The sequence below is a fragment of the Symphalangus syndactylus genome, chromosome 20, assembly GCF_028878055.3.
Source record: "Symphalangus syndactylus isolate Jambi chromosome 20, NHGRI_mSymSyn1-v2.1_pri, whole genome shotgun sequence".
Classification (NCBI taxonomy): domain Eukaryota; kingdom Metazoa; phylum Chordata; class Mammalia; order Primates; family Hylobatidae; genus Symphalangus; species Symphalangus syndactylus.
The window spans coordinates 43,231,565-43,254,106 of NC_072442.2; the positions used below are offsets into that span (position 1 = coordinate 43,231,565).

Here is a 22,542-nt window from a genome sequence, read left to right on the forward strand (position 1 = left end):
CTAACATGGTGAAACCCTGTCTCTACTAAAAAATGCAAAAAAATTAGCCGGGCATGGCGGCGGGTGCCTGTAGTCCCAGCTACTCAGGAGGCTGAGGCAGGAGAATGGCGTGAACCTGGGAGGCGGAGCCTGCAGTGAGCCTAGATCGCACCACTGCACTCTAGCCTGGGCGACAGAACAAGACTCCGTCTCAAAATAAATAAATAAATAAATAAACAAACAAAAATAAAGTACAGTTTCTTTTCTATTTTTTTGAGATAGAGTTTTGCTCCTGTTGCTCAGGATGGAGTGCAATGGCACAATCTCAGCTTACCTCACGCAACCTCCGTCTCCCGGGTTCAAGCGATTCTCCTGCTTCAGCCTCCTGAGTAACTGGGATTACAGGCATGCGCCACCATGCCTGGCTAATTTTGTATTTTTAGTGGAGATGGGGGTTTCTCCATGTTGTTTAGGCTGGTCTCGAACTTCTGATCTCAGGTGATCCACCCGCTTCAGCCTCCCAAAGTGCTGGGATTACAGATGTGAGCCACCATGCCTGGCTTTTCTTTTCTTTTTTTTTTTTTTTTTAATAGGCATGTTTCAGAGCTCAGTTTGATTATGTAACATCTAGCATGAGTGACTCCATTCTGGTTTGGTCTGGATTGCTAGGGCCTAGGACAGGAGGCTAGTCTAAAGCAATGGCCTCCTGTAAATTGTATTTAACAGCATGAATAGGGTCTTCCAGGGAGAATATGTGCTGTGGGAACATCCTAGATTGGAAGAGGACTAGACTAGAACCTGATAGTGAATGGCAAAGAAAAATGAAGGAGCAAGCAAAAAAAGCAGAAGGAAAACTGGCATGTGCCAGTATGGTTTCATTGCCTACCCCTTCATTTGGGACAAAGCCTTGATTTCGTTTTGCATTCCACCCTTCCTCCAAGTGGTTCAGCAATGAGTCCTGATTAATCCAAGCCAATCATTGTTATCACAATTTCCCTGCCAGGGACTGATTTAGGAAGGGGCATATAATGCAGTACAGGCCAGTGAGATGTGAGGATAAAGACTTCTGGGGGCTTCTGGGGAAGGTCTCCTCATTGGTTAAAAATAAAGAGACATATGGGAAAAGACACACTCTCTAGCTGCATTTTTTCATGTTGGGATATAGCATTGGAATGACTTGTATTAGGGTTTTCCAGAGAAACAGAACCAGTAGGTTCTAGATACAGATATACAGATAGATATTTATATATGAGGAGATTTATAGGAATTGGCTCATGTGGTTATGGAGGCCAGGAAGCCCCATGGTATGCTCTCTGCAAGCTGGAGAACCTGAAAAGCCAGTGTGTAATTCTGTCTGAGTCCAAATGCCAGGTAATCAGCCGAGGGCCAATGATGTGGGTCCCACTCTGAGTCTGGAGCCCAAGTCTGAGGGTAGGAGGAAATGGGTTTCTCAGCACAAGCAGAGAGAGGGAGTTCACCCTTGCTTGATCCTTTTGTTCTATTCAGGCCTTTAATGAATTGGGTAATGCCTACCCACACTGGGAGAGCCATCTGCTTCACTCAGTTCATCAGCTCAAATGAGAATCCCTTTCAGAAACATCCTCACAGACACAGACAGAAATGTTTTACCAGTTATCTGGGCATCCCTTAGCCCAATCAAGTAATATACCCAATTAACCATCACACACTGCTGCAGTCATCCTCGAACAGTGCAGACAGCACCTTTAGGACAAGGCATCGTCTTCAGGGTGGTAGATCGGAATGGTGGATGGTAGCTGGGAGCAGCAGCTCATGCATGCAATCCCAGCACTTTGGGAGGCCAAGGCAGGCAGATTGCTTGATCCCAGGAGTTCAAGACTAGCCTGGGTGACATGGTGAAACCCTGTCTCTACCAAAAAAACCCCAAAAAATTAGCTGGGCATGGTGGCGCATGCCTGTACTCCCAGCCACTTGGGAGGCTGAGGCAGGAGGATCATTTGAGCCCAGAGGTCGAGGCTGTGATGGGCCAAAATCATGCCACTGTACTCCAGCCTGGGTGACAGAATGAGACCCTGTCTCAAAAAAAAAAAAAAAAAGGTGGAAGGCACCCAAGTCCCGGATGACACTGCCGAGCCTTCAAATTAATCAGCCCTGAAGCTCTTCAAATGTGAGGTATATTTTTCCTATGGTTCAAGCTATTTGACTTGGATTCTTTTTTTTTCTTTATTTGCAGCTAAAGGCACAGCCATAGAGAAGAATACTGCAAGAGCCTAGGTGGCAGAAAGCTCCAAAGAGGAAACGAGTTGGCATCTGAGGCTGCAGGGAAATGGAGTCATATGGAGAGAGAAAAAGGTACTTTAGGCTGGGTGTGGTGGCGCATGCCTATAATCCTAGCTACTTGGGAGGCTGAGGCAGGAGAATCGCTTGAACCCAGGAGGCAGAGGTTGCATTCAGCCAAGATCACACCACTGCACTGTGCCAGCCTGGGCAACAAGAGTGAAACTTCATCTCAAAAAAAAAAGAAGGAAGAAAAAAAGGCCAGGCACAGTGGCTCATGCCTGTAATCCCAGCACTTTGAGGGCCAAGGCAGGAGGATCACTTGAGGTCAGGAGTTTGAGACCAGCCTGGACAACATGGTGAAACCCGGTCTCTACTAAAAATACAAAAATTACCTGGGCATGGTGGTGCATGCTGGTAATCCCAGCTACTCGGGAGTCTGAGGCAGGAGAATCGCTTGAACCTGGGAGTCAGAGTTTGCAGTGAGCCAAGATCATGCCATAGCACTCCAGCCTGGGTGGTAGAGTGAGACTCTGTCTCAAAAAAAAAAAAAAAATTAAATTAAATAATTAAAAAAAAGCACACCACGAGATTCACAGCACCCAATCTAAAGAGCTCAGTTTACCTGTTGCCATGATAATGAGGCCGGCTCTGTTTCAATCCTGTAAGGAAATCACTTTGAAACAACAAATCCACTTTTTGTTCTCTGTTTCTGCTTTCCTCAGTCCTTTTCTGTCTACAAAACCAATCTTTTGGATGTTCAGTTGCCTGTTTGGGGTGACGGACTTTCCATCCTAGAACCACGGCCTAATTTGTCTGTAACCTCACAGAGGTGACTCTGGCGCTAGTGAACAATGCTGCTGTGACTTATGCGAAACCTCAATTGGCCACATTTTGATACTATGCCAAAGTTGAGCTGGTTCCTCCACCCCTGTTGAGATCCCTAGAGCTATCCAAAGCCTGGGGGAAAAAAATAAGTCACTAGTGCTCAAACTGGTAGCTTCAAACCGCTCACAGTTAAGGAAGTGGTGCTGAATGATTTGGTGGCCACTGAGGTGTGAATGTGGTTTTATGTCGGAGAGATCACAGGCAAGTGTGACATGATTGGCTATAATATTTGAAGAACAAGACTAGCGAACAATGCAGTCAGGATGGCTAAAGGTGACCCCAAGAAACCAAAGGGCAAGATGTCTGCTTATGCCTTCTTTGTGCAGACGTGCAGAGAAGAACCTAAGAAGAAAAACCCAAAAGTCCCTGTCAATTTTGCAGAATTTTCCAAGAAGTGCTCTGAGAGGTGGAAGACAATGTCTGAGAAAAAGAAATCTGAATTCAATGAACTGGCAAAGGCGGATAAAGTGCACTATGATCAGAAAATTAAGGATTATGGACCAGCTACGGGAGGCAAGAAGAAGAAGGATCCTAATGCCCCCCAAAGGCCACTGTCTGGATTCTTCCTGTTCTGTTCAGAATTCCGCCCCAAGATAAAATCCACAAACCCCGGCAAAAACGGGAATTTTTGGATTTGGAGACATGGCAAAAAAGCTGGGTGAGATGTGGAAGAACTTAAATGACAGTGAAAAGCAGCCTTACATCACTCAGGCGGCAAAGCTGAAGGAAAAGTATGAGAAAGATGTTGCTGTCTGTAAGTCGAAAGGAAAGTCTGATGGCTCAAAGGGTCCTGCTAAAGTTGCCCAGAAAAAGGTGGAAGAGGAAGATGACGACAAAGAGTTCTGTATTCTACACTCAGTGCTAACTTTTTGGTATGTCTATCTCCTTCACAAAACCATATGACTTTGGTTTGCTATCTCTCTTTTCCGAGCTTAAAGTAGTGTTCAAGGCCGGGCGTGGTGGCTCACACCTGTAATCCCAACACTTTGGGAGGCCGAGGCAGGTGGATTACCTGAGGTCAGGAGTTTGAGACCAGCCTGGCCAACATGGAGAAACCCTGTCTCTACTAGAAATACAAAATTAACCGGGCGTGGTGGTGCATGTCTGTAGTCTCAGCTACTCAGGAGGCTGAGGCAGGAGAATCGCTTGAACCCGGGAGGCGGAGGTTGCAGTGAACCGAGATCGCACCATTGCACTCCAGCCTGGGCAACAAGAGCGAAACTCCGTCTCAAAACAAAACAAAACAGTGTGCAAACTTGCACATGTACCCACTGAACCTAGAATAAGAGTTGGAAAGAAAAAAAAAATATGGCAAATAAATCTATAAAGAAAAGGGGCCGGGAGCGGTGGCTCATGCCTGTAATCCCAGCACTTTGGGAGGCTGAGGCGGGCGGATCACGAGGTCAGGAGATTGAGACCATTCTGGCTAACACGGTAAAACCCTGTCTCTACTGAAAATACAAAAAATTAGCCAGGCGCGGTGGCAGCGGCTGTAGTCCCAGCTACTCCGGAGGCTAAGGCAGGAGAATGGCGTGAACCCGGGAGGCGGAGCTTGCAGTGAGCCGAGATGGTGCCACTGCACTCTAGCCTGGGTGACAGAGCGAGACTCCGTTTCCAAAAAAAAAAAAAAAACTACAGAAACAGCCCATTTTGTTCTATTTCACAACTAAAATGAATTTAGTACAACTCCCTTCACGTAAAGACCATCGGCTCTTTGCCTTCATTGTTTTAATTTTTCCTTTTCTTTTCTGATTTATTTTGTTTTGTTTTTGAGACAGAGTCTTGCTCTGTGCCCAGGCTGGAGTGCAGTGGCACAATCTCGGCTCACTGCAACCTCCACCTCCCTGGTTCAAGCAATTCCCCTGCCTCAGCCTCCTGAGTAGCTGGGATTACAGGCGCACACCACCATGTCTGGCTAATTTTTTTTTTTTTTTTTTGTATTTTTAGTAGAGACAGGGTTTCACCATGTTGGCCAGACTGGTCTCGAACTCCTGACCTCAGGCAATCTGCCCGCCTCGGCCTCCCAAAGTGCTGGGATTACAGACGTGAGCCATCGTGCCCGGCCCCCTTTTCTTTATTTCGAAAGTTAAACTCTCCGGGGTCATAAGATTCCAGTCTCATGACTAGAAGCAGCTCTAATTAGCTGCTCTTCTTCCCAGTCCCTGCTACAGCCTCATTCAGCCACCTCACACCTCTACCTCCTCACCTTGACAAGATACCTGTGCTCCTGACATACCACAGGTTGGGCATTCAGGAAAGGTCAGAAATGAAAGTGCATCCCAAAACATGTTTTATTCCACCTGGGATGTCCAAGAAAGGCTCTGGACATTTAACAAACTTGTTAGTTTACAAATGCTACGTTTATTATCAGAGGCCAACCAAGGTCTCAGACCAAGGAACAGCACATCCCACTGCATTATCACAACCGGGACCAGAGAACTTGGAGCCAAGCCAATTAAAGTCAACATTCAACAATCAAGCCATGGGTACATGACCTTGAGGCCCTGGATGTGAAAGCTATGAGAAGGACCATGACCCTGGGCTTTCTGCTCAACCTCATGAAAGTTTGATCTTAAACTGAATCTGTGGGATCATAAGCACTTGGGTGTTCAAGACCAGCCTCGGCAACTCCCATCTGTACAAAACAAAAACAAAAACAAAAACAAAGCCGGGCAAGGTGCCTCATGCCTGTAATCCCAGCACTTTGGGAGGCCAAGGCAGGAGGATCACCTGAGGTCAGGAGTTCGAGACCAGCCTGGCCAACATGATGAAACTTCGTCTCTACTAAAAATACAAAATTAGCTGGGCATGGTGGCTGCCGCCTGTAATCCCAGCTACTTGAGAGGCTGAGGTGGAAAAATTGCTTGAACTCAAGACGAGGGCGTTGCAGTGAGCCGAGATCGTGCCACTGCACTCCAGCCTGGGCGACAGAGTGAGACTCTGTCTCAAAAACAAAGAAACAAACAAAAATTAGCCAATATGGTGGTATGTGTCTGTAGTCCCAGCTTCTCAGGAGGTTGAGGTGGGAGGATCAGTTGAGCCCAGGACCCAGGAGGTCGAGGCTGCAGTGAGCCATGATTGTGCCAGTGTACTCCAGCCTGGGTGACAGAGCAAGACCTTGCCTCAAAAAAAAAAAAAAAAAAAAAAAATTCTTTCATCTGCAGCAGCAGCCAAGCTATATATACTTCAGTTCCGATTGCATCTAGTGATGACAATAACAGTGGCTAATATTTGTTAAGTGCTTACTATGAGTCAGTCACTGTGCTAGGTGCTCATGCATCATCTTATTTAACCCATATTGATTGAAAAGCATACCCTGCTAATGACTGGGAGAGCCACGGTCAGTTCTGAGAGTGCATTTCAATTTCCAACCCACTTCTACAAGACCAAAAAGAGAGGAGCCTCCTGTGTGTTAGAGATGGCTTCTGAGAAGAACTGTGCCGGGCAACTCCTCCAACTCAGATTCACGTTTTCTTTTTTTTTTTTTTTTAATTTGAGACGGAGTTTCACTCTTGTTGCCCAGGCTAGAGCTCAATGGCACGATCTCAGCTCACCGCAACCTCTACCTCCCAGGTTCAAGTGATTTCCTTCCTCAGCCTCCTGAGTAGCTGGGATTACAGGCATGTGCCACCATGCCCAGCTAATTTTTTGTATTTTTAGTACAGATGGGTTTTCTCCATGTTGGTCAGGCTGGTCTCGAACTCCCAACCTCAGGTGATCCACCTGCCTCAGCCTCCCAAAGTGCATGAGCCACCACACCCGGCCAAATTCACGTTTCCTAAGGTTCTTGCTTGCCTACAACCTGGGATTTGAAGAAAGTTTTCCAACTTTTGGGAGACTTAAACTCATCCTTCAACTTCTGGGAGACTATATGTTTGAGTAAGGCACTGTTATGAATCACAAGAAAAGGAGAAACTTAATTCCCCGGTTTCCCAAGTGTTTATGAAGTAATTATCATTGTTATTATTGCTTTATTTTATTTAATTAATTTCTTTTTTGAGACAGTTTTGCTCTTGTTGCCCAGGCTGGACTGCAATGGCACAGTCTTGGCTCACTGCAACCTCTGCCTCCCGGGTTCAAGCGATTCTCCTGTCTCATCCTCCCAAGTAGCTGGGATTACAGGCTACCATCACCATGTCCAGCTAATTTTTGTATTTTTAGTAGAGATGGGGTTTCATCACATTGGCCAGGCTGGTCTCGAACTCCTGACCTCAGGTGATCCATCTGCCTCAGCCTCCCAAAGTGCTGGGATTACAGGCGTGAGCCACCGCACCCGGCCTATTTTATTTTTTTGAGACGGAGTCTTACTCTGTCACTCAGGCTGGAGTGCAGTGGCGAGATCTCGGCTCACTACAACCTCTGCTTCCCAGGTTCAAGCGATTCTCCTGACTCAGCCTCCAAAGTAGCTGTAACTACAGGCATGTGCCACCACCCGGCTCATTTTTGTATTTTTAGTAGAGACGGGGTTTCACCATGTTAGCCAGGCTGGTCTCGAACTCCCGACCTCAAGTGATCCACCCGCCCGCCTCGGCCTCCCAAAGTGGTGGGGTTACAGGCGTGAGCCACCACACCCGGCTAATTATTATTATTATTTTTAGAGATGGGGCTCTCGTTATGTTGCCCAGGCTGGGCTCAAACTCCTCTGCTCCACCAATCCTCTCGCCCCGGCCTCCCAAGTACGTGGGACTACAGATGGCGCCACCGCGCCCGGCTTTAGCTTACTATGTAAAAGCCCTACCAGACTCACGTGGCCGGGGTCCAGTTTATTCTCATCTCTTGAAGCCATGCGCTTCAGCTGGGCCGACTGGAAGACTGTCCTGGCAAAGCCTCTGAAAACAGCCAGCCCCTAAAGGAGCGGTTCTGTTGGGGGAAGAGAGCCTCAAGGCTAACGAAGGAGCTCCGACCCCACCCTTCAACTTCAGAGGGAGCAATGAACCCTTCCCTGAAAGGGCGAGACTACTGGGTCCTCTTGGGGGACGCTGGAGATCCTCCCGGCCGGAGCTGGAGGAAGCTGGGAGGCTCTGCGGGGTGCAGGGAGGGAAACTGAGACGAGGCCAGGTAGAGGGCGGGCGTGGGGCGAGCCAGAGACTTCTCAAGAAGCCCAGAGGATTCTGGGGACTGGAAAGCGGCCGAGTTCTTTAAAAAAAAAAGAGAGAGAGAGAGAGAAGAAAACAAAATCTCTCGTCTGAGCATGACTCTTGGCGGTGGTGCTTTCGCCAGCGCGTCTGCAGCGGTTCCCAGAGAAAGCCCGCCAGGCAGGGACAGACGGACAGACCGACTGAACGGTCTTCCCAGCGAAGACTTGGAACGGCCCAGGGGGTGGGGGAGGCTGCACCGCCTCTTCAGTAATTGGTTTGGAGACAATTGGCCATCCATATGGAAAAGATAAAGTAGATCCTATCTGACGGCAGGCCTCCAAATAAATTCCAGATGAACTAGAGACCTACAGGGAACAAGCAATGCTATTACAGAGCTTTGGGAAGAAAACGGAAAGATAGCTGTATGACACTGGGATAGGGGATGTTTTCTCTAACAAAGTATAAAACGTGCAAAACATAAAGGAAAAGATGGTATGGACCAGGCGCAGGGACTCACGCCTGTAACCCCAGCACTTTGGAAGGCGGAAGAGGGAGGATCGCTTGAGCCCAGGAGTTTTTGTTTTCGTTTTCTTGAGACAAGGCCTCTTGCTCTTGCCCAGGCTGGAATGCAGTGGCAGCGGGATCTCCGCTCACTGCAACCTCCGCCTCCCAAGGAACTGGGTGGGGCTACAGGCACCACCACCACACTTGGCTAATTAAAACAATTTTTTTTGCAGAGATGAGGCCTCACTATACTACCCAGGCTGGTCTCAAACTCCTGGCCTCAAATGATTCTCCCGCCTCGGCCTCCCAAAGTGCTGGGATTACAGGCTGTTCCACTGTGCCCAGGGCACTCAGGAGTCCGAGATGAGCCTGGGCAACACAGCGAGACTCCTGTCTCTATTTTTTTTTTTTTTAAAGATGGTATGGTGTTATGATACATATTGGTTTTTGTCCACAGCTCCTGGCTCATGACTCACATAGTCCTTGTTAGTCTTTTGTTATAATATTGAGTGTGTTAGCCCTCAGGGGCAGTATCTGACCTTCTCCTGCCCTCCTTTCACTCTAACCTTCCTGGGCCTTTCTGACTGTGGGCCTAACCCTCCCATAAAGCTTCCATGAAAACCCAAGAGGACAGGGTTCAGTGAGCTTCCAGATGCCTGAACACCTGGAGGTTCCTGGAGGGTGGAGCACCCACAGAGGGCATGGAAGCTCCACACCCCTGCCCTCGTACCTTACCCTCTGTGTCTCTTCATCTGTATCCTTTGCAATATGCTGGCTTTTTTTTTTTTTTTTCTCAGATGGAATCTTGCTCTTTCACCCAGGCTGGAGTGCAGTGGCACCATCTCGGCCCACTGCAACCTCCACCTCCAGGGTTCAAGCGATTCTTATTGCCTTAACCTCCCTTGTAGCTGGGATTACAGGCACCCACCAACCACGCCTGGCTAATTTTTTTTTTTTTTTTTTTTTTTAAGTAGAGACGGTTTCCCCATGTTGGCCAGGCTGGTCTCGAAGTCCTGACCTCAAGCAATCCACTTGCCTTGGCCTCCCAAAGTGCTGGGATTATAGGCATGAGCCACCACACTGGGCCTGTAATATGGTTTCTAATAAACCAGTAATTGTCAATGTTTCCCCGAGTTCTGTGAGCTGCTCCCACAAATCAATTGGACCCAAACAGGGGGTCATGAGAACCCCAACTTGAAGCCTGCTGGTCAGAAGTTCTGGAGGCCTGGACTTGGGACTAGTGCGGGGCAGGGAGGCAGTCTTGGGGACTAAGCCCTCAACCTATGAGGTCTGACACTATCTCTGGGTAGGTGGTGTTGGAACTGAATTAAAGGACACCCAGCTGGTGTCCACTGCTGGGTGGGGAACAAAAGCCCCATGTGTATGGTCACAGAAATCTTCTGTGTGGATGATTGCTGTGGCGTGAGAGTAGAGGAAATGGTTAGAGTTTTCTCTAAACAATTGGTGTCAGTGAAGTGGGATTTGCAGGAATGGTCCTAACTCACATAAACATGTGGTTTGGGAAGAAAAAGGATAAAAGGGTGGAGGAAGACGTCGTCAATTCCTGAGTGACCATGTGGTCACCATGGTGTGAAGCCACAACTTTGTTGAGATCAGTTACTAAAGGTAAAACTTACCAGTGGAATTTAGAGATGGATCCAACTCCCAGGAATTGGTTCATTGAATGTATAAGGAAATGTAAACTAATAAGAAAAATGTGAAATATTCAGTCCCCTGCTTATTGTTATCTATAATGGCTAAAATGAAAGTAAAAGAGGGTGCTGGGTTAGGAATTGAGGCTGGACCAAGCACAGATGTGGGTCTAGCTGAGCTCAGGCCACTAGCCTCAGAGTCACCCACAAAGGAGGAAATTATGCAGGGACAACAGAAAGTACCTCTGAGACCTGTGGTTACCAAGAAGGTAGTCAATGTGAAGGAACCAAGTAATTATCGAAACCAGACAGTAGAGTGTGGAGGAATTGTTCCAGTTCGTAGATCAGTATCATCAGCTTCCTGAGGAACATTTACTAAAATGGATTCTGAGAGTGACTAATTTAGGGGCAGTATGCAGAGTGAAAGAGCATGTTTGGGTTGATGCAGGACTCACAGTTCACTATTCTAGTCACAGATGGGTATATATGATTCAGACACACAGGAGATTATTCCTGAGGGAACAGCCAGCCTGGTGGAATGTAGAAAAGTCACTGTAAAGGTCGGGCATGGTGGCTCACATCTGTAATCCCAACACTTTGGGAGGCCGAGGCGGGTGGATCGCCTGAGGTCAGGAGTTCAAGACCAGCCGGGCCAACATGGTGAAACCCTGTCTCTACTAAAAATACAAAAATTAGCCGGGCGTGGTGGCTCATGCCTGTAATCCCAGCTACTCGAGAGGCCAAGGCAAGAGAATCACTTGAACCCGGGAAGCGGAGGTTGCAGTGAGCCAAAATCATGCCACTGCACTCCAGCCTGGGCAACAGAAAGAGACTCTGTCTCAAAAAAAAAAAAAAAAAAAAAAAAAAATTAGCTGGCATGGTGGCATGTGCCTGTGGTCCCAGCTACTCAGGAGGCTGAGGTGGAAGGATCGCTTGAGCCCAGGATTCCAAGGCTGCATAAAAAGTCTCAGAGGCTGGGTGCGGTGGCTTATGCCTGTAATCCCAACATTTGGAAGGGATCCACAAGGTCAGGAGTTTGAGACCAGTCTGGCCAACATGATGAAACCCCGTCTCTACTAAAAATACAAAAATTAGCAGGGTATGGTGGAGCATGTCTATAATCCCAGGTACTTGGGAGGCTGAAGCAGGAGAATTGCTTGAACCTGGGAGGCAGAGGTTGCACTGAGCTGAGATCAAGCCATTGCACTCCAGCCTGGGCTACAGAGTGCGACTACATCTCAAAAAAAAAAAAAAAAAAAAAAAAAGGCTGGGCGCGGTGGCTCATGTCTGTAATCCCACAGCACTTTGGGAGGCCAAGGCAGGTGGATCACCTGAGGTCGACCAACATGGAGAAACCCCATCTCTACTAAAAATACAAAATTAGCTGGGCGTGATGGTGCATGCCTGTAATCCTAGCTCCTCGGGAGACTGAGGCAGGAGAATCGCTTGAACCCGGGAGGTGAAGCTTGCGGTGAGTTGAGATCGAGCCATTGCACTCCAGCCTGGGCAACAAGAGTGAAATTCCATCTAAAAAAAAAAAAAAAAAAAAAGATTGTAACTTGGCTGAGCATGGTGGCTCATGCCTGTAATCCCAGCACTTTGGGAGGCTGAGGCAGGTGGATTACCTGAGCTCAGGGGTTCGAGACCAGTCTGGGCAACATGACGAAACTCCTGTCTCTACTGAAAATACAAAAAAATTAGCCGGGTGTGGTGGTGCACACCTGTAAACTCAGCTACTAGGGAGCCTGAGCCAGGAGAATTGCTTGAACCTGAGAGAGGCAGAGGTTGTAGTGAGACGAGATCGTGCCACTGCACTCCAACCTGGGCAACAGAGTGATACTTTGTCTCAAAAAAAAAAAACAAAACAAAAAAACTTAAGTGGCATTTACAGTGTTTGTGATTCTAGAATCAGGCTACATTTCATTCCATAAAATAAATAGAATGAGTGTTCAGATGAGTCAAGCACAGGTTAGTTTTTATGGACAAAAAAGGGCAGAGAAAAATAGAAACAGAAGAAAAAAAAGCAGATTGGTCATTTCAAAGTTACTTTTCTTATAAAGGTTAAAGCAGAAAGGACTTCTGTATCATGCCAGCTAACACTGGCTTGTTTGGGGTTTTGGCTATTCCTTCCCTCTCCTGATTCCTCTGAAGGTTTGATGAACAACTTAGTGTTGCTTAGTGACATGGAACTTTAGCATGAGTGACTCCATTTTGGTTTGGTCTGTTGGGCCAAGCACAGGAGCTCAGTGCAAACCAATGGCCTCCTATAAAATTTATTTAACTGAATCCTTGTGCATCGCTGGTGGGAATTTAAAATGGTGCAGCTACCATAGAAAATCCTATGGCGATTCCTCAGAACATTAAACAGAATTACCATATGATCCAGCAATTCTACCTCTGGGCATATATCCAAAATAATTGAAAGCAGGGACTCGAACAGATATTTGTACACTCACATTCAAAGCAGCAACATTTACAATAGCCAAAAGGTGGAAGCAACCCAAATGTCCATGGAGGGATGAATGGTTATGCAAAATGTGGTACATCTATACAATGGAATATTATTCAGCTGTAAAAAGGAAGGAAATTCTGATACATGCTACAGAATGGAAGGATCTTGAAGATATTATGTTAAGTGAAAGAAGCTGGACCCAAAAAGACAAATACTGTACAATTCCACTCATATCAGGTGCCTAGAGTAGTCAAGGGGAAGTTACTGTTTAATTGCTATAGCGTTTCAGTTTGGGAAGATGAGAAAGTTCTAGAAAAGAATGGTGGTAATGGTTACAGAACAATGTGAGTGTACTTAATGCCACAGAACTGTATGCAGTACTTACAAATGGTTACAATGGTAAATATAGGCCAGGAGTGGTGGCTCATGCCTGTAATCCCAGCATTTTGGGAGGTCGAGGCAGGAGGATTGATTGAGGCCAGGAGTTCAAGACCATCTTGGGCAATACGGTGAGATCCCCATCCCTATAAAAATACATTTTAAAAATGTAAAAATTAGCCGGGCGTGGTAGCACACGCCTGTAGTCCCAGCTACTCGGAAGACTGAAGTGGGAGGATCACTTAAGCCAGAAGTTCAAGGCTACAGTGAGCTACGATCGCGCTACTGCACTCCAGCCTGGGCGAGAGCGAGACCCTTCTAAAAAATAAAAAGTTAACATACATGTGTATGTATTGTAACACCATTAAAAAATAGAAATTTAAACGAAGAAAAGTTGGCTTCTAGCCCTTGGACCTAGCAAAGCTGACAGAGTCCTCACCTACCAATATAGGTAGGTGACTCCTTACACGTGGACAAGCACATCCACCTGGTCGCTTCTCCCCTTTCCTCCCCTCCCCTGCTCCTCTCCTCCCCAACACATCCAGGTTCCGACCCCGCCACCCCCAACGAGTCTCACTGCGCAGGCGCGGAGCGGTGGTCAGGAGCGGGCGTGGCCTGCCTCTGCGCCTGTGCGGAATTCCAGCTGCGACTGCTGAGGGAGAAAATGATACCCAGGTTGGGCTCCCCGGCCCACCAGCCGAGGAGAGGCCTGCGCTGCACACGCGCAGACCGAGCATCCGCGTCAAGAGGCGAAGAGAGCGCGCACTCCCCACGTCCTGCGCGCCTGGCTGCCAGGCATTCGTTTCAGCCGTGACTCTCGCCAGGCCGGGGCTGGCGCGCCCACGTCTGAAGAGCGATGCCCCGGGAGATCATCACCTTGCAGCTGGGCCAGTGCGGCAACCAGAGTGAGCAAGCGAGCACCTGCCCCGCCGGTCTCTGGTTCTGCCCCTTCGGGTCCCACCCAAGTGCCTGGCTTCCACCAGTCCCCCTTTCCCTTCCATGAACCCCCTGCCCTGCTGCTCTGGATAACCCAGACCGAGAGCTGGGCCTCCAGCCCGGGGCTGGGGCAGCTACCAGACCCAGGCATCCTGGGTCCACCCTCTGATCGTGTCAGCCTCTGAGACTAAAACTGGGCTCCTCAGGCCTTAAGGCTCCAGCAGACCTGGGCATCTCCCCCCTCCCCCAGTTGGGTTCGAGTTCTGGAAACAGCTGTGCGCCGAGCATGGTATCAGCCCCGAGGGCATCGTGGAGGAGTTCGCCACCGAGGGCACTGACCGCAAGGACGTCTTTCTCTACCAGGTGCCCCCAGCGACTTGGCCAGGGGCGGCAGTGGCCAAGGGGGCGGAAGGGAAGGGAGTGGCCTGGTCCTGGGAACCCCGCTGGGCAGAGGGGCCAGGCGGCTGGCTTGAGGAGGGAGGGCCGGAGGGAGCCAGAGTTGGGAGGACTTCGGACTTGGGCCGCCCTAGCTGATTGGGCCCCCTCCTGGACTCCCCATGACAGGCAGACGATGAGCACTACATCCCCCGGGCCGTGCTGCTGGACCTGGAACCCCGGGTGATCCACTCCATCCTCAACTCCCCCTATGCCAAGCTCTACAATCCGGAGAACATCTACCTGTCGGAACATGGAGGAGGAGCTGGCAACAACTGGGCTAGCGGATTCTCCCAGGTGTCCAGGCGACCGTTCCAGAGATCTTTGATATTCCCATCCAGAGGCAAGGCAGGCTGAAGCTACTAGGAATTGGACGGGACTGACAGAAAATAAGAGACAAAAGGATGCCCCGAACAAGAGGGACAGCCAGGGAGAGGTTTATGCAAATTTTGTGCAAATCATTTGCAATAGTAGCACTTCTGGGTTGAGGGCTACAGCCTAGGCTCTGCTTCAGGGTGGCAACAATATTCCAGGGTAGACAGAATTCTTGGTGCTGTGCTGAGAAAAGATGCTCTCTGGAACCTTTGGCCTGACCCTCGGTTTCCATGTCTCTATACAGGGTGAGAAAATTCATGAAGACATCTTTGACATCATAGACCGAGAAGCAGATGGAAGTGACAGTTTAGAGGTGAAGTTATGGAGTCGGGGGAAGGAATGGGCAGGGAGGCTGAAGAGTGCTGGGGAAAGGTCAGGAAGTGGCCTGGATAGGTAATAATGAGGGGAGCAATTCAATTCAAAACCCGTTTATGGAGCACCAGATGTGGGATATTGAGGTGAATAAGATATAATCTTTGTTCTCAAGGAAGTCATAAATCTGAATGGCACCGGCCCCTTAGGCATGAGTCATTCAGCTGCTTCTCCAGCTTCAAACCTTTCCAAGGAGCCTCAGCGTGGATGCATAAGAGGAAGCTTTGAGACATGGGCGTTTTGGGAATGGGGAATGAGCCATGCCTAAGTCTCTCCCCCAGATCCTTGGAGACTGCCTCTCCATCTCTCCCCATGCTGGGTGCGATATGGTCCTGGCTTACAGCTCTTATAACCCATGTAATTTCCTAAGGGACTAGAGCAATAATAGTATGTTTTGTTAAAATATTTGACCTTTTGTCCTTGGTTTCTGAAACAGCTCCAGAACAGCTCCAGAGTGATAAAGGTGAAAGACAGTCTTTTGTTATTTATAACAAGCCCCTTTCTTTTAGTTTAATCTTTCATTTTATTTTAATTAGTTAATTTTACTAACCGCAGTACTAAGGAGGAACAAGTGCCTTTCAACCAAACCTGAGCTTATGTTAAAGAGGCGATTTTGGAAAGTCCCAGATAGCCACTGGATGGGGGGCTGGTTGCCAGGGGAACAAACCTGGTGCTCTGACGGTTGGAATTTACAGGCCTACCCCTCACCTCTGGGGAAGGGAGAGGGGATGAAGATTTGAGTAGAGCACCAATTGCCAATGATTTAATCAGTCATGCCTGTGTAATGAAGCCTCCATAAAAATGCAAAAGGACTGAGTTTGGGGGCTTCCAGGAAGGTGAACAAGAACACATCCACAGGCCAGGAGGGTGCAAACCCAACGCCACAGGGCAGCAGCTCCTGTGCGCCGGACCCTTCCAGAGCTTCCCCTCGGTATCTCTTCATCTGGCTGTTTATTTGTATCCTTTAAAATATCCTTTATAACAAATGGGTAAACATAAGTAAGTGTCTCCTTGAGTTCTGTGAGCTACTCTAACAAATTAATTGAACCCAAGGAGCAGTCCTGAGAACCTCGATTTATAGCTGGTTGGTCAGAGGCACAGATAAAACAATCTGCAGCTTGTATTGGCATTGGAAGTGGCAGAGTCTTGTGGGACTGAGCCTTCACTCTGTGGGATCTGATGCTATCTTCAGGTACAGATACTCCTCAACTTACAATGGGTTTATCAGGATGTAAACACATCACAAATTGAAAATATCGACTAAGCACACTGGCTCATGCTTGTAATCCCAGCACTTTGGGAGGCCGAAGCAGGTGGATCATCTGAGCCCAGGAGTTCAAAGCCAGCCTGGGCAACATAGTGAAACCCCATCTCTGCAAAATATACAAACATTATCCAGGCATGGTGGTGCATGCCTATAGTCCTAGCTACTTGGAGGCTGAGATAGGAAGATGTCTTGAGCCCAGGAATTCAAGGCTGCAGTGAGCTATGATCACACCACTGCACTGCAGTTTGGGGGACTGAGTGAGATCCTGTCTCTAAAACCAAAACAAATTTGAGGCCAGGTGTGGTAGCTCATGCCTGTAATCCTAACATTTTGGCAGGCCGAGGCGGGCAGATCACTTGAGGTCAGGAGTTCAAGACCAGCCTGGCCAACATGGTGAACCCCCATATCTACTAAAAATAAAAAAATTAGCCAGGCATGGTGGTGCATGCCCGTAGTCCCAGCTACTTGAGAGGCTGAGGCAGGAGAATGGCTTGAACCTAGGAGGCGGAGGTTGCAGTGAGCCAAGATCGGGTCATTGCACTACAGCCTGGGTGACAGAGCAAGACTCCGTCTCAAAAAAAAAAAAAAATGGAAAACACCATAAGTAGAAATGCATCAGGTTATAACCCAATAAGCCCATCATGAAGTTGAAAAATTGTAAATTGAGCCATTGTAATTCAGATGCTTCTTTTTTTTTTTTTTTTTTTTTTTTTGAGACGGAGTCTCGCTCTCTCACCCAGGCTGGAGTGCAGTGGCGCGATCTCGGCTCACTGCAAGCTCCGCCTCCCGGGTTCACGCCATTCTCCTGCCTCAGCCTCTCCGAGTAGCTGGGACTACAGGCGCCCGCCACCAAGCCCGGCTAATTTTTTGTATTTTTAGTAGAGACAGGGTTTCACTGTGGTCTCGATCTCCTGACCTCAGATGCTTCTTGATTTATGATGGGATTATGTCCTGATAAACCCATCATAAAGCCAAAACATCTTAAATTAAACCATCCTAAGTCAGGGACAGTCTGTAGGTAGTCCAGAATTGAAGTGAATTAGTGGATACTCGGCTGGCATCTACTGTAGAAATGACTGCTTACCTGATGTGTGTGGTAAAACCCCACCCATCTGGTATCAGAATTGGCAGGAGAAACTGAGTCTGTTTATTCCTGTATACACACAGGGCTTCGTGCTGTGTCACTCCATCGCTGGGGGTACGGGTTCTGGCCTGGGCTCCTACCTCCTGGAGCGACTGAATGACAGGCAAGCCTGTGTTTGGGGAGAGGGCATTAACCCTGGTTCCCTGTGTAATGTCATTGCTTTTTTCTCTTGAGCTAGAAAGTCTGCCACTACCCCTTTTGAGTCATAGGAACAGACCCACCCAAGGACCATGTTGGAAGCCATTTTGGGGGTGGGGGTTTACCTATGGAGGGAAGGGGATCTACAGAGTTTGAAGCTTTCAGGCTTATCCTTTTTGGCTCTGAAGACTCAGTTCTGCCCTCACCCCTTTTGTACAAAATGGCACAGATGGGCGGTGATGGGTGGGGTCCTTCCAGTTCACTATGCCACCATCCTCTTTTCTCTCAGGTACCCCAAGAAGCTAGTGCAGACTTACTCAGTGTTTCCCTACCAGGACGAGATGAGCGACGTGGTGGTTCAGCCCTACAATTCACTCCTGACACTCAAGAGGCTGACGCAGAACGCAGACTGTGTGGTAAGCAAAGAAAGAGTTGAGGGGCCGGGTGTGGTGGCTCATGCCTGTAATTCTAGCACTTTGGGAGGCCGAGGCAGATGGATTGCTTGAGCTCAGGAGTTCAATACTAACCTGGGCAACATATGAAACCCTATCTCTACAGAAAATACAAAAGTTAGGACTGGGCGCGGTGGTTCACACCTGTAATCCCAGCATTTTGGGAGGCTGAGACGGGCGGATCACCTATGGTTGGGAGTTCGAGACCAGCCTGACCAACATGAAGAAACCCTGTCTCTACTAAAAAAAAACAAAATTAGCCGGGCGTGGTGGCACATGCCTGTAGTCCCAGCTACTCGGGAGCCTGAGGCAGGAGAATGGCGTGAACCCGGGAGGTGGAGGTTGCAGTGAGCTGAGATCGCACCATTGCACTCCAGCCTGGGTGATAGAGTGAGACTCCATCTCAAAAAAAAAAAGAAAAAAAAATTAGCCAGTCCTGGTAGCATGTGCCTGTAGTCCCAGCTACTTGGAGGCTGAGGCAGGAGAATCACTTGAACCCAGGAGGCAAAGGTTGCTATGAGTCAAGATCACACCATTGCACTCCAGCCTGGGTGACAGAGCGAGACTCTGCCTCAAAAAATAGCATAAAAAAAATTAGCTGGGCATGGTGGCATGTGCCTGTAGTCCTAGCTACACGGGAGGCTGAGGTAGGGGGATTGCTTGAGCTCAGGAAGTCGAGGCTGCAGTGAGCCATGATCACACCACTGCACTCCAGCTTGGGCAACAGAAGAAGACCTTGTGTTTAAAAAAAAAAAAGGGTAGAGGACTTTGGTCTGTCTCCTCAGGCCAGTGAATCTCATTCACCCCACCCCTCCTCAGCCCCTATACACACAGAACAGAAGACCAACAAAGCCATACCTGTGGGCCAAATTAGGAAATAAGGTCCTGACCTGTAAGTTTCTTAGAATCCTTTTAGGCAGCAAAACTCTCAACAAAGTGAATATACCTTCCCCACACCACCATGTATCCCACCTTTGCCTACTTAATGCCCACTCATGCTTGTATTCTCAGCTCAAGGATAACTTTCTTAGCAAAACCTTTCCTGACTACTCAGTCAAGATCAGATTCCTTTGTGTGTATTTCAGGGAGTTAACTATACTTTTCTGTTTTATATTTAGTGTGCCTCCCTCCACGAGACTGTAGGCCTAATGAAGGGAAAGACGGTGCCTGTTCCTCTCTGTGGTCTCCCCAGAGCCAGGCACAGTGTATGGCACATGTGGGTACTCATGTGTTGGTTTACTGCCCTGCGTAGTCCGAGAGTATCTCATGGTGCCCCAGAAACAGTACTTTTCTATTTTATATATATATATATTATATATATATGTATGTATATATATTATATATATATTTATACTTTTTTATTTATATTTTTTACAGACATGGCATCTTGCTGTATTGCTCAGGCTGGTGTCCAACTCCTGGCCGCGAGTGGTCCTCCCACCTTGGCCTTGGGATTGAGGCCTTGGGCCATGCCCAGCAGTACTTTATTTTATTTTTTATTTTATTTTATTTTTGAGACAGAGTCTTGCTCTGTCCCCGAGGCTGGAGTGCAGTGGCGCAATCTCGGCTCACTGCAAACTCCGTCTCCCGGGTTCACGCCATTCTCCTGCGTCAGCCTCCCAAGTAGCTGGGACTACAGGCGCCCGCCAACATGCCTGGCTAATTTTTTGTGTTTTTAGTAGAGACAGGGTTTTACCATGTTAGCCAAGATGGTCTCGATCTCCTGACCTTGTGATCCGCCTGTCTCGGCCTCCCAAAGTGCTGGGATTACAGATGTGAGCCACCGCACCCAGCCTCAGTACTTTTTTTTTTAAAGTAACAAACCTACTTCCTGGCTTTGGAGTTCAGCAGGGGCTAAGCCAGTATCTTATTTCTATGCCCATTTTATCCTCAAGATGCTGTGACGCTCTTCTGTCCCCCCAGGTGGTGCTGGACAACACAGCCCTGAACCGGATTGCCACAGACCGCCTGCACATCCAGAACCCGTCCTTCTCCCAGATCAACCAGCTGGTGGGCCCCCACTCCCGGACTCCTTTGGACTGGAAGCCCTCCTTGCTGGAGGGTCATCTGGGGAAGGAAGGTCCCACCCAGGCCGAGCCCCATGACATGGCACGCCTGTCCCCAGGTGTCCACCATCATGTCGGCCAGCACCACCACCCTGCGCTACCCCGGCTACATGAACAATGACCTCATCGGCCTCATCGCCTCGCTCATTCCCACCCCACGGCTCCACTTCCTCATGACCGGCTACACCCCGCTCACTACAGACCAGTCAGTAAGAGCAGCCTTCAGTGTGCCAGGCCAGGCCGGCCCTGGGCCCAACAGGCCCTGCCCTAGCCTTTCTCTCTTCCCCACTGCCCCAGGAGCTGCCCTTTGCGGGCCCCAAGGCACTGCCCTCAGGGACTGGCACAGAGCAGGCAACTTTCTTGCTGACTTGCCCTCCACCCTCCCTCTGCCTTTGGCTTCTGCCAAAGAGAAGCCAAAGGGGGACTGTGCCCTGAGCGCTGGCCAGGTCCCTGTCTCACTGTCGCATCAGGTGGCCAGCGTGAGGAAGACTACGGTCCTGGATGTCATGAGGCGGCTGCTGCAGCCCAAGAACGTGATGGTGTCCACAGGCCGAGACCGCCAGACCAACCACTGCTACATCGCCATCCTCAACATCATCCAGGGAGAGGTGGACCCCACCCAGGTAGGGGAGGCCCCTTCATACCGCGCCCTGGACCCACAGGGGTAGAGGAGAGGCCACCTCCACTGCTCCTGTGCCCACCCCAGGTCCACAAGAGCCTGCAGAGGATCCGGGAACGGAAGTTGGCCAACTTCATCCCATGGGGCCCCGCCAGCATCCAGGTGGCCCTGTCGAGGAAGTCTCCCTACCTGCCCTCGGCCCACCGGGTCAGCGGGCTCATGATGGCCAATCACACCAGCATCTCCTCGGTGAGTTTAGGTTTCTGTTCTTCTTAGGAGAGTCTGTTCCACTGGCCACCTTCATCATCTTCCCCAAGTTCACTCCTAACCCCCAGGTCGCATTTTGGAGATTTTCATCTCTTTCAGCTCTTTGAAAGTTCCTGCCAGCAGTTTGACAAGCTGCGGAAGCGGGATGCCTTCCTCGAGCAGTTCCGTAAGGAGGACATGTTCAAGGACAACTTTGATGAGATGGACAGGTCTAGGGAGGTTGTTCAGGAGCTCATTGATGAGTACCATGCGGCCACCCAGCCAGACTACATTTCCTGGGGCACCCAGGAGCAGTGATTTCCCTCCCCACTACTCCTTCTGGATGGGAACCACAGCCTCGACAATGCCTGCTCCCTCTGACCCAACTTCACCTCATGAACAACCCTTCTTGGTTCATCTCCAGCCCATGAGCTGGTCCTGCTTCCTCCCTTCCATGCCCTAACTCTTAATATGTTTGTTCAGCTCTAATAAAGTAATAAAGCTTGGTTGTCCGTATAGCCAGGGCTTGATCTGTGAATACAGGGGGTGGTGAAGGGGTCCAGTTTCTAGGCATCTGACAGTAGGGTGGCCTTCACCTCCTCCAACGTCTTACTACTTAGTCCAAATCTTAGTGTGTTCACTGTTTCCACTGGCATCCCTCACCTTGAACTAGGCTGTTTAGTATTACTAGAGTCAGCCCTTGTCTCAAGATTACAGAGCTTTACTGAGGTTTGCTGTCTCCTCAGCGCCTAAGCTTTGCCCCAGTGAGGGTCAATGTTGCCCCAACCTCTTCCACTCAGGGCAGAGGAGGTGGGGTCTACCGACGGAGGGCACACTACATTCCGAGCAGGCCAGGAGAGCCAGGACTCCAGATTCCCAGTGCCCAGGGCCATGAGAGTTCCAGGAACTCAATCCAGTTCAACCCAACCTGATCAGTAGAAACAGAATTCAAGAGTAGGGCTGAGCACATCCTGAGTTACTTTTCTGTGCCAGAGAAATTCGTGGGTTGGTTATCTGCCCCAAGCTTCTCTCCATTCTAGGCCCAAAGCATTAGGCACACCAGTGATGGGCCCAGAGCTGGACACTGGGTAAGAAATGGGCAGTGCCAGATCTGATGACTCACTGCCCTCCAGCCTCAGGGATTCCAGGAGGCCATCTGTATGCCACTCAGTGGAGAAGGGAGGGTGAGTAACTGCCAGCTTCCAATGAGGCCTGTTTGCCTGCTCCACCCACAAGCTTGTGGCAGCATACTGGCCAGGAGGAGGTTAAGTCTGGAAGGTCAAGGAGGGGGATGGGGAAGCGCTG

The 22,542-nt window shown here is 49.2% G+C and overlaps 1 protein-coding gene and 2 pseudogenes across 4 annotated transcripts; all 3 read left to right on the forward strand.

Annotated features, from left to right (window-relative positions):
• The first annotated feature begins 3,046 nt into the window (after positions 1-3,046).
• LOC129469652 (ATP synthase subunit g, mitochondrial-like) lies at positions 3,047-3,356 on the forward strand (annotated as a pseudogene).
• Positions 3,357-3,386: 30 nt separating this feature from the next.
• LOC129469653 (high mobility group protein B3-like) lies at positions 3,387-14,001 on the forward strand (annotated as a pseudogene).
• TUBG2 (tubulin gamma 2) lies at positions 13,788-21,755 on the forward strand. 4 transcript variants are annotated; one of them, XM_055256702.2, is made up of 12 exons: positions 13,788-14,092; positions 14,374-14,486; positions 14,688-14,855; positions 15,178-15,246; positions 15,742-15,768; positions 17,740-17,819; positions 18,144-18,270; positions 20,230-20,316; positions 20,432-20,581; positions 20,843-20,995; positions 21,079-21,240; positions 21,358-21,755. In XM_055256702.2, exons 1-12 carry the CDS (start codon positions 14,044-14,046, stop codon positions 21,553-21,555), a joined length of 1,383 nt encoding a protein of 460 aa, XP_055112677.1. In that variant the 5' UTR covers positions 13,788-14,043; the 3' UTR covers positions 21,556-21,755. The 4 variants fall into 4 exon arrangements, with proteins under 4 accessions (XP_055112677.1, XP_055112678.1, XP_055112676.1 ...); XM_055256700.2 differs by having other exon boundaries at positions 13,818-14,092; positions 14,688-14,906; XM_055256703.2 differs by lacking the exon at positions 15,742-15,768.
• The last annotated feature ends 787 nt before the right edge of the window (positions 21,756-22,542 follow it).